This window comes from Melospiza melodia, chromosome 3, assembly GCF_035770615.1.
Source record: "Melospiza melodia melodia isolate bMelMel2 chromosome 3, bMelMel2.pri, whole genome shotgun sequence".
Lineage (NCBI taxonomy): Eukaryota > Metazoa > Chordata > Aves > Passeriformes > Passerellidae > Melospiza > Melospiza melodia.
The window spans coordinates 127491410-127509656 of record NC_086196.1 but is presented as its reverse complement, the minus strand read 5'-3'; the positions used below and the strand labels follow the sequence as shown (position 1 = coordinate 127509656).

Here is an 18247-nt window from a genome sequence, read left to right as displayed (position 1 = left end):
AGGTAAGAACTCCCCTGTCCTGGTGCTGATTCCCCAACATCGCTGTTGTGGCATCACCTGTGACAGGTAGCCGTGCATGCACCCTCTGAAAAGACCTTCTGCATCCCAAAATCATTCCTCTAAGAACACTCTAGCATCTTTGTTTCTGCCAAGCCACAGGGATCATTCCAGAATCTGTGCTCTGATTCACCCTTACACCAGCAGACTGAGTTCATCACACAGGAGAAGCAGCAGAATACCTGAACAAGGCAGATGTCTTACACTGCTGTCACTGAATTTACACCAGACCGTGCCCACAATCAGCCCCCTCCCCTCTTTTATTTAAAGATATGAAAATAAATCATACATTGCATCCCACCTGGCCTACCACTTGGCCAGTGTACCATATCCCCAACATTTTCCAGAGCCCAAAAAACATCGTCTGCTTGCTTCCAGAATGTGCCAGTACCCAAAATCTGTGAGCCACTTACATAGAGCAACCCACTCACATATGTCAGCCTCTGTGCATTTCTCTTGGCTACTGGAATAGGTGACAGGCAGGGCTGGGGATTTTTCCAAACTTTTTTGGATGGATGAAGCTTCACACCCTGGCCAGGATGCTGCCTCTTCTTCACTTCCAAGTGAGGTTTGCAGTGAAGTTCAAAGAGAGATGGAAATAGTTTAGGGAAATGCTGTATTTTACAGAAATTTAACATTCCTTGGGATTGTCTGTTTTGATGACCTAGATAAGTTGCAGAACTGAGTTGTATGACTTATGCCTCTATGCTCTTACACAAGACAGTCACCACTAATTTCTTAAAAACGGCATGAGTGGAATATAGGCAAGTCTACAGCAGCATCCTACTGACCTGTGTATCTCAGAAAGTTATAGTTACTTAAAGATAAGCATTCTTTTTTAGTTCAAGAGTTATAGGAATAGTGTGATTTTCCTCATGTGCATTAGACAGAATATAGAAAAATTACAAGTTTCTTCAGGAAATAAAATTAGAGGGGTGTGTGTATGATGTGTGTGTAATTTCCCTCCAGTGCAGAGTATTCTAAATCTGTGTAGTGCAACAAGGGGTTTGTTATTTTGGGGGGAAACAGTTGGTACAGGTCAGTGTCAGTGAAAAAATAAATCATGTTGATTGGCTTACTTCTCCCAAGAAAATTCTGGGTTATTTGTTTCTATGGGAACCTCTGAAGTCTGTAACAGGAGCCCAGTTCTGTGGAGTTCATAAAACCTGGTATAGGCATTCCAGTTCAGTTACAGTACCAGCACTAAACCATTTTAGCATACTGTTAATTTAGTTACTCAGATATCAATTTGGTTTCCTTTTTTCCTTCTCTTTCATCTGTTGGCGGCATTTCGGTCATGGGACAGTTTACACGGCCCCAGGCCTGCTGGAGACAGATGGGGTTCACCTATCTTAAAAGGGGAAAAGGATTCTAACCCATGAGTTTGCAGGGCTGATTGACAGGACTATAAACTAGGTTTGAAAGGGAAGGGGGGTAAGACCAGGCTTGCTAGAGGTGAGTCCAGGGGTGGCATGCCAGTGTTGGGGGTGAAATCAACCCAACTGAAGTACATCTACACCAATGCACACTGTATGGGTAGCAAACTGTGAAAGGATGGAAGGAAATATTACAGGCACAGAAACAGCCTGCCCCTGTGTGCTGAAAGGTGAGCCAGTGGGGAAGAAAAATGGCATGGCTGAATAGGGAGCTTTCACTGCAACTCAGGGAAAAAAAGTTTATGATCTTTGTAAGAAAGGGACAGGCAACTCAGGAAGCATATAAGGATGTTATTAGGTCATGTAGAGAGAAAACTGGGAAGGTGAGAGTTCAGCTGGAACTCAATCTGGCCACTGTTGTGAAATAGAATAAGTGTTTTTATAGATAAACTAACCACAAAAAAGGGTCAAGGAAAATATCCATCATTTTCTTGATGTGGAGGAGTGTAGCCAAGGATGAGGAAAAGGCTGAGGTGACAGACGACTGCAGATTGGCCAATGTGACACCCATCTACGAGAAGGGCTGGAAGGAGGGTCTGGAGACCTTGGTGCCAGGGAAGGTCATGGATCAAATAATTTTGAGTGTGATCAAATGGCACATACAGGACAGCAAATGGATCAGGTACAGCCAGCTTGGGCTTCAGAAAGGCAGGTCTTGCTAGATCAATCTGATCTCCTTTTATTACCAAGTTACCTGCTTAGGGGATGTCGTCCACCTGGACTTCAGTAAAGCCTTCAATACTGACTCCCACAGCATTCTTCTGGAGACACTGGCAGCCCATGGCTTAGACAGGTGCACTCTTTGCTGGTTAAAAAATGGCTGGATCGCCAGGCCCAGAGGGTGGTAGTGAATGGTGCTACATCCAGCAGGTGGGTGGTCACTAGTGGGGTTCCCCTAAACTCAGTAGTGAGGCTAGTCCTGTTTAATATTACAATTGATGATTTGGACTCCCTCAGTAAGCTCTCAGGCAACACTGAATCAGACCAGAGTGTTCTGCTGGAGGATAGGAAAGTTCTGTAGAGGGATCTGGACAGTCTGGATGGAAGGGCCAAAGAATACTGTGTGATGTTTGTAAGGTAAAGTGTTGAGTCCTGCACTTGGGTCATAACAACCTCATGCAACACTACAGGTGAGGAAGAGTAGCTGGAAAGTGGCCCAGTGAAAAAGGACCTGGAGATGCTGATCAACAGCTGGCTGAGCATGAATCAGTGTGTGCCCAGGTGGCAAAGATGGCCAAGGGCATCCTGGCTTTTTTCAGGAATACTGTGACCAGCAGGATTAGGATAGTGATCATTGCTCTGTATTTGGCACTGGTGAGCCCACACTGTGAGTTCTGTATCCCTCTGGGCGCCTCACTTTGGAAAAGACATTGGTTTGCTGGAGCATGTCCAGAGAAGGGAACAGAATTTTCAGCAGCACAAGTCTGATGAGGAGAAACTGAGGGAGCTGGGGTTGTTTAGCTTGGAGAAATGGAGGCTCAGGGAGGAGCCACTCTCTAAAAGTACCTGAATGGGGCTTGTTGTAAGGTGAGTGCCAGTCTCTTCTCAAGGACAAGACAGAGCCTCAAGATGCACCAGGGGATATCAGGAAGAATTTTGTCACTAAACAGATGTTCAGTCATTGGAATGGGCCACTCAGGGAGGTGTTCCAAGTGCCACTGTAAGCAGCATTTACTGCTGTGGTTTAGTTGATATGGTGGTATTCATTCAAAGGTTGAACTTGATGATCTTGGAGGTCTTTTACAACCTAAGTGATTCTATGATTCTGTGATTCCAGCTGACTCTCACTTACACAGTCCCTCATGTCTCATCCTCTATTCATCTTCTGGTTCAGATCCTCACTATTAGAAACCAGTGCATCTCCAGAGCTCAGGAGAGCTGTGCTTACTTAATATATCTGAGTACATGGCCACCCTTATTAGATGTCAGGCAAGCAATGTTTTTAACAAGCTTCAAGGTTTCTCAGGCTAAGTATTACATCCTCAGTTTACATTAATGTGACATGTATACATTTACATATATTAATAGAATTGGCATATCTGAATAAAAAGAGCAATAATGTGGGGATATTTTAGCATGTAAATTCTCTGAAGCATGGAGAATTCTATTTTGTATTAATGTGGAAGCACCTTTTTGTTGCTAACAGAAACAAATGGTAAGTAATAATAGCCATTTGCAGTGATTAATAGCAGTAAGAGATTGAAATATGCTACCTAGGAAATCTGTGTTAATAGTGTTTCAGCAGAAACATTTTTCTTAAAGACAGTATTTCCTTGGAAGCCCTCAAAGTCATATCAATGGGTTTTAGAGGGGAGGCTAGGAGCAGAGTTAGGGATTGCTCTCCTACTGTCCCTCCTTCAGGGATATGCAGGACTTCCCTTTTAGGAGGGAGTCAAAACAGATGCAGCAAAGGAGTAGTAGGGAGTGGAAGTGGCTGATGTAGTGGTGCTGGCTGTCAGGTAATGGCTGTACCACTTTGGCCAAGATAATTCCAGCTTGGCTTCTTTCTATTCAATGTAGACAGTCGTTAACTCATACAGCATTTAGTTGAATTTCCAATAGCGGCCCTTCTTTAGACTAACTTAATCAATGTAAATGTTTCAGACAAAGGCAGTCTACAACAGTAGACAGTCTACAATTCATGATGATTGACTTAAATTTTTGAAGTCCCTCAGTAGGGATTAATTTTTAACTAATCTCAACTCTGTGCTCTGTTTGCAGCCACAGCTGTTTCCAGTGAACAGAATCCTGTTATTATCATAGCTGTGGTTGCTGTGGCAGGAACAATCATCCTGGTCTTCATGGTGTTTGGATTCATCATCGGACGAAGGTATTGCATCTTTGATGGACATAAGCACATCTGACGCCACTCTTGTGAACTCCTGAGACATAAGTAGAACCTGGGATAGTAATTTGCAAAACTGAAACAGAAAAATTCTTAGTAAGGACAGTTTTCATTTAAATCCCGTTATCAATTTTACGGTTTGTCCTCTTACTTTGGCAAGATACTTGTATCAAGATGTTCTTTTTGTCCTGCGTAAATGTGCTGTAAAAGGAACCCCTAGCAGGTTCTTTACCTCTACTCCTCAAAGTCTCTCTTTCTGTTCAGTTTTCTCACATGGAGAAGTCTGACACTTTATCTGATCAGCCTTTAAATGACTTTACATTCAAAAAAAAAGAGACACAGCAGTAAGTTTAAGAATAACCTCATGTAAAACAGTGTTCTACTTTCAAGTTCTTTAATCCTCTGTTTTATCTGTAGAAGCCTTTCACCAGAACTAGAATTTTTTTCTCCAAGACCTGTCCCGACTGGTATTCGATACAAAAGCCTTTTGATTGCAACTGTTCATGATTTATTTAAAACTCCGCTGTCAATAGAATTATAGGTGAAAGTTTCAAAGGGCCTACATCAGTTAGGTGCTCAGTGCCTGAAAATCCCAGCCTGCAGAACTGATTTTGTCAGGACTTTAGATGTGATAAGTAAATCATTATTTACTAGTAAAACTGGCATTTTCTTTTCTTTTCAGGCATTGTGGCTATAGCAAAGCGGATCAAGAAGGGGATGAAGAACTTTACTTTCATTGTAAGTGTTTTGCTTTTTTTCCCGCCTTTCAAAAATTCCAAATTGCAATAGTGTAGACAATACTAAACCAAGACTCCATGAAAGATAATGCCATAGGAAATTCAAAAACGCTGTGTAAATAGCAGGTGGGAAGTTAAACATTGTAAAAATGTGAGCTACAAAAAACGCAGATTAAAGTCAACATTGCTCACACAGATGGTTTTATTTCTATATATATCTATGATACACTGTTGTTTTCATTCTGCATATTTTGTTTTCTTTTGGTTGCTTTGAATACATATTTCACGTTGTCCTAATGATCCCTCTGAGGTGCAGCATTCAAGAGACCTTTGCCTGAGTGACTTTTTGATCTTTACCTCAGGCAAACTTCAGGTGAAGAAAGTTTGAGTCACTGCATCACCCTAAAATGAAGCTGTTCTGCTCAAAAGCTGTGTGCTGCTACTGCGAATACAGTAGCACCATCAATATTTACAAAACATAATGTCCTTTAAAATATAATATTTAATATGAAATAAAGGTCAGCCACTTCATTACTCTTGTGCGATGTGCAATCACTTGCTTAGCTAAGAATAGTACCTAAAGCCTCTCTTGTTAAAATCACATCTGCCATTTCAACTTAAACTAGAAACCAGGGAAAACTCAATAAAACACATCCTTCTTGGATTCATGACAATTGAAAATGTAAGGGGAGAGGAATGTTTTAATCTGTTTTAGAATTAGTCATTAACTCAGGAAGCGTGTTAAACTAAGTTGCAAAATTATTTTGAGCAACCATAATTGAAAAAAATCACAGAATTAAACTGAACATAAGTTCTGATGCAGAACAATGCCAGTCTTTCCAGTCTTCTCCCATATCTGGTCACTCTCATATTAGTACATGTTATTTAGTCATGCTATGCTGTATTTAGCCTTTGTTGTCTACCAATAATTGCAGTAGTATCTTAAATCCATCAGATTATTATTTTTTTATGAAAGCTATAGGGATTGTTTTAAGTATGTTAAAATCATGAGCTATTATCTAGCAGTAATGTCACATAGAAAATTATGTAGCCACTAGTCATAAATTCTAAGCATTTTCTCAATGCATTCCTCTTTAAATGAATAGTTCTAGCCAAAGCTCCACTCAAAATCAGATCAAGGTTCTGTTTTACCTTTCTTCCCTGAAAAAACCAGCTGGAAATTGATCACAGTTCCTAAGTTTGGGTGTGTGGCTATCTAAATTGTTTAAATGCAGTGAGTGTCTAAGTAGTGACATCATGGCAGCTTTAGTCAATCAATTCGTAAACTGCACCAGAAAGGTGGAAAGTATTAATGAGATTAGAATTATGTATCATGCACTTTGCAGTGCAGCTGAATTAAAAGAATTTGTCAAAAATCTCATTTTACTTAAATGATGCTCTTCTGAGAGTGATGGTTTTGAAATTTGCCTCTCATAATGCATTATAAGCTTTTCACATCTCCAGAAGAGCTACTGCTTTTACTTTTAAAATCCCTGTTATGTCCTTGAAGGAAAAGATCAGCTATGTATTCTTGTTTTTCAGTTTATAAACAAAAGGGATACAATAACTAAATAATTTATCTCTATTGTTGGCAACATTTTTTCTTTTTTATTTCAGTAAAAGTGTAAATTAATTAATTTGAAAGCTGCTACTTAATAATTGATAGTTGATCCAGAAATGGTGAAATTTTATAAGTGTTCCTTTTCCTCCTTTTAGTTTCAAGAAATCTGATTATCTAGCAAATTAGCCTGATTATTGAGCATACATAGTGTTTCTTAAATCATGGCACCAGATAAAAGTCACTTCTTGCCAAACTAGTTTTCCTTCATCTGTTGATTGTAGGTGTAGCATTTAATTTCATTTGATAGCCATGTACAGAGTGAGATGGAGCCCAATGCTGTGGTCTCCAGCTTGGTCACAGAGCTGTGCCCACCAGTTTGGTGGCCTTTTGCTCTGTAATAGCTAGACAACATTCTTCTGCACTGAGGTACCAGACTGGATTTTCAGAAATGTAACTTACAACAAGCACTTACTGAAAACAACAACTTGCAAACATTTTTTAAAGCAGATTTTTAAGCAGTGCTTTTAATGGACCATCATATATTTCATTTCAGTTGCCTTCATCTCTATTTGACCTCAAGTGCTACACTTGAAGATACAAGTACAATGGAGGAGTTTAGTCAAGCAATTCAGATTTATATTTGGTTTCCTCCTCCCTTTTCATCTAACAATGTCTGCACATGCAGGCCAGCATTATTTCACGTTGCTATGCCAGGATAGCCTTGGCCTGTCAAAATGCTTTATGACAACTTGAACAAAGACCCGTCAGAGGCCCACTTGAGATTCACAAGGTTACTTCCAGTCCAGGCCCTTTATCACAAACACAGGAGGATGTCTCCTTCTCCATCTCCTTGCCTTAAAGCACTACTACCAGAGGTCAACCTACTGCTTAATTCTCATTTTGTCCAGTCTCTTTTGGTTTTAAGAAATAAATATTTATAATTAAAAAAAATATCAGCATTCAAATTTCCAATACAGCTAAAAGAACAAATAATTTAAGTACATTATGTGACAGATAACAACATCTGGGCAACATTTCAAATAATTTCCCTGGATGTCAATTCATTATATTACTGAAACAATTTCTCTAGGTTTGTTTTTATTTTTCTTATGGTTTGTGGATTTAGGTCATTAATACCATCTAAAACATAAATACACATGATTACTAAGCTGTTTTTCAGTATAATTGCAAATTTAATATATTTTATGTTAAATTCAAAGAATACAAAGCCATTGAAAATTATTTATGTTTTGTATTGACTTTTGATCCTATTCTTGTTTATATCAATTAACAGAAGAACATTTTTGCATTTTCATATTGTTTTAATTCACTGATTTAATTAAATTTAATTAAAGAGTATAATCCTTCTGAGCAAATTTATATCATAAAAATTGACTGATTAATAGATTTCCAGGAGCTTGTACTTTGACCAGAATAGTGAAAGATAATTTACCTGAATCATCCTCAAACTAAGGGGAAAGACTGCATGCTGGCCAGAACACTATGCTGCCTGGGCTGTACTAAGCGTGGAGAAAAAATGAGCAAAAAACAAGTTGTTGCATATTATTCACTTAGGTGCTTGAGAAGGGAGATAATTGTGCCACAGAGGCCACTTTGCCTTCCTGTACCTTTACAAGTTGGCTGCAGGTGTTTCTCATGTTCGTATTATAGTGCAAGAAATACACCTAAGGTTGTAATTTCTGAGTGCTGTGAATAGTTTTACTATTGCCACAGTCTACAAACAATATTATATTCAGTAGATTAAGCAAATTCAAGGGGGTGGAGGAGCCTTTCAAATCCCACTAGAGGAGAGAAATAACATAAAGAAATGCTGTTTACACATCCTGGGTGAAGAGGATAAGATGTCCTTACACGGAAAAGAAACTTTCACCTCCTCTGCTGGCATTATACCTTTTCCCCGCTTTGTTTTTATTCCCACTCAACCCTTGCATTTTATTCCATTAAGCACTATTTAATATTTATTGTTCTTTCAGTTCAAGAGGAGATGCAGATGCTAATGTTAGTCATTTTTTAGAGATGGGATTGTTTATACTTGTGTGTCAGCATGCTTGCAGATGATGCCTAAAACTAAGGTTGCCTCTCAGAGTGGCTCTGGCTCAGGCGGCATGGAAACAGGTTCACTCTTCCAAGGAGCACTCTGCATAATGAAATTCCTGGGCTGACTGCACAATAAGTGCTTTTGCTTCATCACAGTCATGCTTTCTTACATCATTACAGTTAAATTTCCAGGCACCAAAACCTACATTGACCCTGAAACCTACGAGGACCCAAATAGAGCTGTCCATCAATTCGCCAAGGAGCTAGATGCCTCTTGTATTAAAATTGAGCGTGTGATTGGCGCAGGTAAGGCTGCCGTGGCTTCCTGATTCAACTGTTCCATTTAGCCGGGATCGAAACTCATTCATCATAATGACAGGCAAATAATTATACCTCAGGTATAGAAGAACTTTTTGAATTTGCCAGAGTGGTTAAGAGCAATAAGCCGCACTCGCCTCTAAAATGTAAAACAAACAGGGGAAAAGCCCAACTACAACTAAAAAAACCCAGATAAATGAGTAAATTAAAAGTCTTGCTTGACATTGAAAGCTTATGGGTTTTTAATCAAGTATCTGCTGTTAAAATTGGAAGTGGGGGGAGTGGGCCAGTTGTGCTGCCTATTTTTTACTGTCAGAGTAAAAGCGTTAGGCATTTGTGCAAATACTGCTTGCTTGCCTTTTGCAAGGGGCCTTTTTGACCTCTGCAGCTTTGTTCATGTGAGTAAGGAAAACTGGCTGCAGCACACAATCTTAAATAGAGAGTGGGAAGGTCTTGTTTCTTTATAACAAAATCTTCCCTAAGGCTGTTTTTCCTTCTACCATTTTTCTTTCTGATATTTTATGAATACAAAAAGTTATTGTTTAACTTCTTATGACTGATTGTAATTGCACCAGCACTACATTGCTTTTTTTTCTCTTGAACTGTCTACCACCTACTTAAGCCATGGTGTTCATGCTCTAAAAAGGCAGTTTCATTTGTTTGCATTAATAAGATACGTGACATTTTTATTGCACTACTCCATGCAGTGAAATTAAGTTTCCATGAGTAAGAAAAATATCAAATACTTTGGATTCCTGGAGGAAATGTTCTTTTGCTTTCCTGTTGTTTTATATAAGTATTGGTAGAATTCTTTTAAAATCACCTGTAGTTCAGTACTGTAAATTACATGTTGCAGTATTATTTAAAAACAGAAGAAGAAAAATCTTTAGGATAAGTTGTTTTACCTGTAAAAAAATCTTTACACTTAGAATTCACAATGCCTTTTAAAAGTAACCTCAGTCATGTTGAATCATGTCTTAGTCAAGGAGTAGTACCATTGAAATTAACCAGACTGCTGAGCAAATTATTCCTACTATGAGTAAGAGCATAAGAATTCAGCCCTTGCTAACTAGTAATTTTTGTGATGCCAGAATGGCAGCATCTCTTCTAATAGATGCACAATATGCAAGATTAGCATGGAAAATTTGCTGAGCTTCATCTTTTGCTTTGAGTTAAAAAGCTACCAGCATAGCAACAGTTGAGAGCACAAAGATGTATTCAGTTGGATTTTGCTAATGCTTTCTGAGAAAAATGGTGAAAACACTTGAGCTGCAGAGTATACAGTTTAAAATGCATTTTCACTGTTATGACAAATTCCAGAGTGTTAATTTTCTTGACTGCAGATGAATTTATTTTTGATTTTAATGAGTATAATTGATAGCAAAAACAACTAACGTGTGTCAGTAGTCAATCTGAAGAAAGCTAATTAGGAGTGCAGTGGTGAAAGCATATTGTGTATCCTGTTTAGCTATGGCTTTAACCTGTTGATGTAAATAGCAAACAGGAGTGAAATTAAATGCAGTCCAGGAACAACAGAAGCAAGCAGACCCAAAGCAGCAGTTGAAACTCATATATCAAAGAAGAATATGGAATTTCTGCTAGTGACAGCAGCAGAAAAGTCACTTAGCAATCTCAATATGCACCAGCAATGCTGGCCACATCAACTATTGAGTAGTGCCACGTCTCTCAGACACAAACAGGGTGCAAGTATGCTTGTACTCAATTTGCATGAGGGATATGTGCTTTCCTCGCCAACATTTTCATTACCATCCCGCTGTGGCCACCTGTCAGATACAGAATATGGTGTCCACTACGTTAAGTTGTTCATACCACACATCCTTTGTTTTAGCCTCTGCTTTCTCGACATGCTGAGCTAGTGGCTGTGCGGCTGTGCAATATTCCCTCTCTTGTTGTCATATTTTCCAGTTTATTTTTGGGCATCATTTCAGCTGAATGTACTATTTTCTTGGGAATAAAAGTAGTTCATTGGCTAGCATCCTGGCCTGAAATGCATAACATACAAGTTGAAATTTCTTGTTTGCCCAAGTGTGTGTGATCTGCCTTTGGAAATCAATCAAAATCAGATCACAGAGAGCTGGAAAGGAGTTAAGCCTTAGTGTCTCCTGTGCCAAGTATCCTAATTACCTGGCTCTGAAATATCACAGACACACAGACACACTCCTATACTCACGTCTTGTTTTCGGCATGGAATGAAAAAATTTTGGAAAACAGTGCTAGAGAAAATTGTTATCCTTTAGGAAGTTTTTGTGGCTAGGAGCTGTGAGTGGGGTGAGTGATGAATTCATTAATAGTCATCCACATTGCTAATGAAGTGCAGGAGGGAGGTTAAGGCACCAAGCTAGGGGCAGGAGCAGCTCAGTGTTCTTAGCTCAGTGCCTAAGGATGGTTGGGGATAATATGCAGGCAGGAACACTTGTGTGGTCAATTAGCTTAGGTACAGCACAAGGTGTATGGAATTAATTTGAGCTAGCCTTGGTTCAGCTAGCATAGAATGTAAGGGAAAGGAATTTGATTCTATATGCAGTCATCTCCTATCAGGGTTGTGAAAAGAGCCCTTCTGAGTAGAGATTTGCTCAAACAAGTCAGTTAAAAATGGTCAAAGGCATCATCAAAGTTCTACCCCTGTGGATGAACTGTGAAGCCAAGACCCAGGTACTGCTTTTTTATTTCCCAAAGGTCAATTTGGGGCTGATAGGAGAACAGAAGTGTTCAAATACTGATGGTGTCATAAACAAGATTTTTTGCAGCCCATCCATTAAAATACCCCAACATCTATCTCTTCAGGAGTGCAGCCCAACTTCGAGCACACTTCTCTCCACTGACAGCCAGACACCTTGCCAGTGTGCATGTCCACTAAAGTCCTGATCCCACAAAGTTTCTCACAAAAGGATTCCCTAATCAAACTCTCTGTGCAGGTCATGTCTAGTTCAGTCATTTTTTTCAGCACTCATCCTAAAACATGTCTTAGGTGTAGGTTTGTCTGCATACTTGTGTATACGAAATAACTTAATGTTAAGGCACTCCACAGGTATGCAGGAGAGAAATTTCTGACTTCATTTGATTTGGGGGAGGGACTTAGAAACATATCTCTCAAACTCCAGATGAGTTTGTGAAGTACCAGATTATTAAATATCTTTGTGGTTAATCTTTTATTCAGTAACATCTGTTACTACCTTCTTCTTCTATGTGTACAAGGAGATTTTTCTTCCTGTCTGCAGAATTGGAGATCTCACTTTTGCTCTCTGCTGACACAGCTGTGAGGCAAGGGACAATTCTTAAATCTTTGATAATCTCGTTAATAGTGAGGTAGATATATTGCCATTCAGGTCCACATCTCACATGTTTCCATCCTCTTTTCTGTCTGATGGAATCCAATTACTTCTCTTGAGATTCTGTTGTTGGGGCTTTTTTTGTGTTCTTGCTGGCTGTTTGGCCTTTTTTATCACAGGCTTCTTCAAGTTCCAATTGTTTGTTAGTTTAGAGCCTTTTACAAACTTGCAGTATTTACTTGTGTTTGTTTAATGTAACAAAATTGTTATAAGTCACACCTTTCATTTCATAATCTGTAAAGTAAATTATGCTGCTTGAAGGTAATAATGTAGTGCTTCATTTAACACCATAAGGATGCTAAATTAAAAGCAGCTCTGCAAGACCTGACTTCTGAAAGAAAAAAGCCCATTGAAACCAAAGATAGCAAGGAAACCATGTAGAGCAGAATAACATTTTTACTTAGGAATGGTATTACTATTTCAATAATAGTGTTTTCTTATGAAAGCCACTTCATTCTTTATTTTCTGTTTTTGAAAAAATGCAAGAAATTGTTAGCAAGTCTCTTAAAATATTCAAATAATAGTCTTGTCAGTTGGCTTAACAGAAGTGTTTATTCCATAGGGGACAGCAATTCATTTAAGGCGCATGCCGAATTAATCCATTTCAAATATGAACACACTAAATTTAAACACACGCTTAGGTGGCTATTTGAATCAAGGCCTAAAAAAAATCCTGGTATTCAGAGTAATTCAGCATTGATCTGCTTCATTTTAGGAGAGTTTGGTGAAGTGTGCAGTGGGCGTCTAAAGCTGCCTGGCAAGAGAGACGTTGCAGTAGCCATAAAAACTCTGAAGGTTGGCTACACTGAAAAGCAGAGGAGAGATTTTCTGTGTGAAGCAAGCATCATGGGGCAGTTTGACCATCCCAACGTGGTTCACCTAGAAGGAGTTGTTACCAGAGGTAAGCAGCAGCTCAGTCTGCCAGTCAAATAACAACACGATGGCAGAAAGTACTCTGCTTTATTCATGGTCAGAGATTCGAATTATAAACAGACCACACACTCCTAATGGATTTTCTCCTGATGCGTAACTAACTAAAACAATACTTGCTTTATGCTACAACCTGAGGAAAAAAATTTAGATGCACACATGATTAAAAGATGAACTACTTCGAAACATATTATTTTTCTAGTTTCATTTAGCCTCAAAGACCATGCAGAGAGATAAGGTTTCTCATGTCCTTTTACATAGTCTGAAGTGTCATTATTCCAGAGTCCTGTTCACACAGCAGGAGTTAGGAGAGCACACTGACTTTTTGATTTGTATGGTTCGATTTTATGAATCATGACCACTTTCCATGCAGATATTTAAGAAATTAGAGCACTTTAACAGTGCTGTAGGGCTCAGAAATGTTCAGTGTCTGAATGATTCAGTCCTTGAAAAGAATAGCATGTGTTTTATCAAAAAAAGGCACTCCATTTTTTTGCTGTTCTCAAATGTCTGTCTTCTTTTCTTTCAGGGAAACCAGTCATGATTGTAATAGAATACATGGAGAATGGGGCCTTAGATGCATTTCTTAGGGTGAGTACTAAAATGAAACCTTAAATAAACATATTTAAAGTCAGATATATTGTATATTGTCACTTTACAAAATATTTCTTATACCTGTGTATATATATGTATATATGCATATATAATTAAAATATTAATTATATTTCTATCATATTTAGTTAAGTATAATTAAAATGGTTTTCAGGTTGATATGGAGTTTTGACCAATACTAGCAGGTTCTCTATGTTGTTTCAGCAAAGCCAGATCAGAAATTAGATCAGACAGGATCATTTTGGAATTTATGTGATTTAGTGTGGCATAGACACAGTGCATTTTATTGTAGTCACCAGTTGAAGTTAAAACCACTGATACCTGAAGTCAAATCTTCGCCCATTTGGGAGCAGAATTTTACTCTGTCAGCATGGTGGAAATCCGCATAAAAGAATCTCTACGTGAATTACAATTCTATTTAAGAGATGATCAAGGAAAAAATAAATGTGAATTCACAACAATTTAGTATTGTTTAAATGTGTTCTGAACTTGCCAGTTCTGACTCCTTACCAGGTATGCATGTCAGGGTGAGATGATATGTAAACGCTCTATAGAGAACAGTTTGATTTTTTTTTTAATAAAATCCAAGCTGTGAATGAAAATTATCAGTAGCTAGGGTTACAAAAAAGAGATAGTTCTTTTTTTCATGATACAAATAATTCTGTGAGATGAAGTGCGTAGAAGAAAGCTCTAAGAACATTAGGAAATCTTCATTAGATAATCTCTCCTGAAAGTGCCTTGCCACGAGTTGGTGAGAAATATACAGTGGTTAGCAAGTTTTGTTACTGCCAGTACATTAATTATTCACACATTTCTCAACTGGATGCTCTGCTTTATATCTGAAGAAAGTGTGTTTGAGGTGAGTTTCTTTGCCACAGAAGGAGTAAATAATGGAAAGCTGAAGACATAAAACTAATCCTTATTTCTCTTCTCAGCTATACTAACAAGAATTGCTGCTCCTTTCTTCCCTCCAGAAACATGATGGGCAATTTACTGTCATTCAGCTAGTGGGAATGTTGCGAGGAATTGCTGCTGGAATGAGATATTTGGCCGATATGGGATATGTACACAGGGATCTCGCAGCACGCAATATTCTTGTCAACAGCAACCTTGTTTGTAAAGTATCAGACTTTGGCCTTTCCAGAGTTATAGAAGATGATCCAGAGGCTGTCTACACTACAACCGTAAGATAAATCAATGGGTTTTAATAGTTTTGAGATATGGTTATTTAGAAGAAGTGTATCTTCTGGAGAGTATAGATAAGACAATTACATTAATTGATGGGGAGTTTTAACCAGTCAAAAGGAAGAGTCTCTGCAGACATCTGTCTCTAGTTAGGGAATAATATTTTCATAAGAACATAATTTTTATTGACTAAGTAAGTTCTAAACATTTTGTATGGTATCTTCTTTACTCCATTTCTCATGATTTTCTGATTGAACAAATAAGGAAGTTTTACCCACAAACATTTTAAACATCTAATTTACTATGAGTCAATTAAAATATTTGTAGGCTGTTAGTATTTTTCGGCCTAGATTTTATCTCACCAAAGGGAGAGACTAGCTGGAGGCTAGTCTGTGACAAAGCTCAACTGCTGTATTTTCCCTTGCTTTTGGGTGGGACGCTTTTCTTAAATATGCATTCATCAGGCACACTATGCTCTTTATTCTTTTGTTGAGCCAGCTCCACTTTCCCACCCATGGGGCCTCCCTGTACCTATTTTCCCATGCTGAGGGAAGGAGGGGCCCCTGGAATCTGCTCCGACAGGCACAGGGATCCAGGAAACCACAGCGGTGCTCACGGCTGTCACTCCTGCTGTTGGGCTCTGAGTGGGATCCTGGTTTAAAAGTGTCAGACCAAGATTTTGGAGGAGCCATATGACACATCAATAGGATTTATATGCACGGGTTGGGATTCCCCTCACCTAGCTTCAGCCAGCCAGGAGTTAAATGGCTAGCGTAAATCAGACATCTAAGCAGCCCTTTAAAATCAGTGGAGGGATAAGCACTTCCAGAGAAACTCATTCAAGGTAGCTTGTACAAATATCTAAGTGTCTATGTTCTGAGTGTTTTAAGATACTAAGTTTCCTTAGGCAGGTTTGAAAATTCTGCAATTGGTCCACCATAGCAGATCATGTAAGTGGTGCTCTTGATGTTGATGGAAATAATGGTAAATGCATTCTGTGGAAGATGACCTGAAAATTCTGTGGGTGACAAAGAGAAATTTCTCCTTTTTTTTTTTTTTTTTTCTTTTTTTCACAGGGGGGAAAAATTCCAGTGAGATGGACAGCTCCAGAGGCCATTCAGTACCGCAAATTTACATCAGCCAGTGATGTGTGGAGTTATGGAATAGTTATGTGGGAAGTAATGTCTTATGGAGAACGTCCTTACTGGGACATGTCAAACCAAGATGTAGGTTTGTCTGTTCATGAGCGTGCGTGTGTGTTAGTAAAAACAAAATTACATCTTGCCAGCACATACATATGTATTTCACTATAAATGCATAAAATGTTGGTTTAGAAATAAGACTTATCAAAGTACTGTGTGGTTGTCACAAAATGAAAAAGTTACAGACCTTTCACTTTTTACCAAAATAATTTTTTTTTTCTTACCACATGGATATTGTAGTTTTCTGTCCTAAGTATCAATTAAAACTGGAACATCAAAATAGTAATATGGGGTCTTTACTATGCTTAAGCGTGAAAAGAATTAATTTTTTTTCCAATAAAAAATAATTCTGAAGTTTTTGACCTTAGAGCAATGATTAATCATTTGAAAAAAGTTGTTAAAAGTCTGAGTGGCAGTTAATGACCTACTTTGGCTTTTTCAAGTTAATTATGCTGATTTAAAAGTACCCTTGTTTGCATAAAATATGATCCAGAGCAACAGGTCAGCAGTAATAGAACAGATGGGTGTTAATCTTGACTTCTGACAGGAGTATCTATTAATATAGAAATTACACAGGAAAAAGCCATACAGGTGTGATAGATGTCAGAAAGAGTGTCATTTAAAGTTCTTCAGGTTGGAGCTTGAGTGGTTTTTTTAATTGTTATTTTAATTTTTGATTGAATGATCAACATCAAAGTTAGAAAAAAAAAGATAAAAGTGTAGATGATGAGTCAGTTTGGCACAGTGCAAAGTTGTTAATATTTGACAGGTCTCAGTGTCAAAGATTTCATGGACTGTCAAAATATGGGCAAACAAGTCCTTGGGGCAGAGAAAGAGAAATATTTACATTCCCCAGACACCCAGTAGAGTTTCATTTCTTTTGACACCTTCCTTCTGTACTAGATTCAAACATAAAAGAAGTCTGACAGGAATGTAAGATGCCTCAAAGGCAAACCTTACCTATCTTTCAGGGAACAATAAGGAAAAACTTTGAAACAGAGAAGAAATTTTGATATCTTTATGCTTCTTATTAGATTTTCAAAAGTATTCCTCTGTTCAAAACTGCATGTAAAACACATGAAAAAAACAGTTTTCAAAAAACAGCTAATTGCCACTTCTTACAGTTTTATCCCTTTTTAGCATCTTTCATGATATTCTTCAATAGCACATAGTTAAAAGATGCATCAATTGCATGGTAAAATTCCAAATATTCTTGTATGTTGTGATCTTCAGACATGTTCTTTTATACCATATACACATCCTACCAATCCCTAGATAATCCATGATGTAAATATTTAGAATCACCTAATGATTTGTTATTTATTCTCCTTCAAAGTCACCAGTTGGAGTACTTAACAGTAATGAAATATTCTAAGTGTGTTCTTCTAATTTTGCACTCAGTTTTTATATTTTAACTGTATCATTTTGCCTAAAATTGGATGTGGGTGTAGCCATAGAGCAGACCAGATCTCCTAAATAATAGACCTCCCTGACTTTGGATCTTTAGATAGCATTTCTTTAATCCTGTCCCTTCCTCCTTTAAGTCGTTGATTTAGACTGGTGGAGAATACATATTTGCATTGTGAACTCGTTTCAAGCAAAACCCTCCTTTTAGCAATGACCTGGGGCTAGGGTGCACCAAAAGAACACTCATCCTACAAACTCCTTGCAGAGGCACAGCAGACTGATGATAGACAGAGGTCCCAATTTCCCTGAGCAATGGGCTCACCTCAGTTTAATCCTTGCTAGTAGCAGTAGCCCTGAAACCCCCATTCCCCTATTAGATTGCTGATGTTCTTGCTCCCAATTTGTTTCTAACCTCAGCGCAGATTAGTTCTTCAGAGAAGGGCAAGGCTATACTTCTGCATTTCTTACCATTATTATAATCATTAATATGTATTGTTATATTGTATGGCCATAGTCAGAGTTACATCATCACATTGTCCAGTTACCCTT

At 38.2% G+C, this 18247-nt stretch overlaps 1 protein-coding gene across 5 annotated transcripts in view; it reads left to right on the top strand.

Annotated features, from left to right (window-relative positions):
- The window catches only part of EPHA7 (EPH receptor A7), a 180042-nt gene that overhangs the window by 126106 nt on the left and 35689 nt on the right, over positions 1-18247 (top strand). For 3 of the 5 annotated variants that reach the window (XM_063153030.1, XM_063153026.1, XM_063153028.1), the window contains exons 8-14: positions 4215-4323; positions 5021-5076; positions 8875-9000; positions 13078-13263; positions 13822-13883; positions 14879-15088; positions 16166-16315. In XM_063153030.1, coding sequence (XP_063009100.1) covers positions 4215-4323; positions 5021-5076; positions 8875-9000; positions 13078-13263; positions 13822-13883; positions 14879-15088; positions 16166-16315 — 899 coding nt within the window. The remainder of the gene's footprint in view (positions 1-4214; positions 4324-5020; positions 5077-8874; positions 9001-13077; positions 13264-13821; positions 13884-14878; positions 15089-16165; positions 16316-18247) is intronic. The other 2 variants (XM_063153027.1, XM_063153029.1) reach the window with 1 other exon arrangement.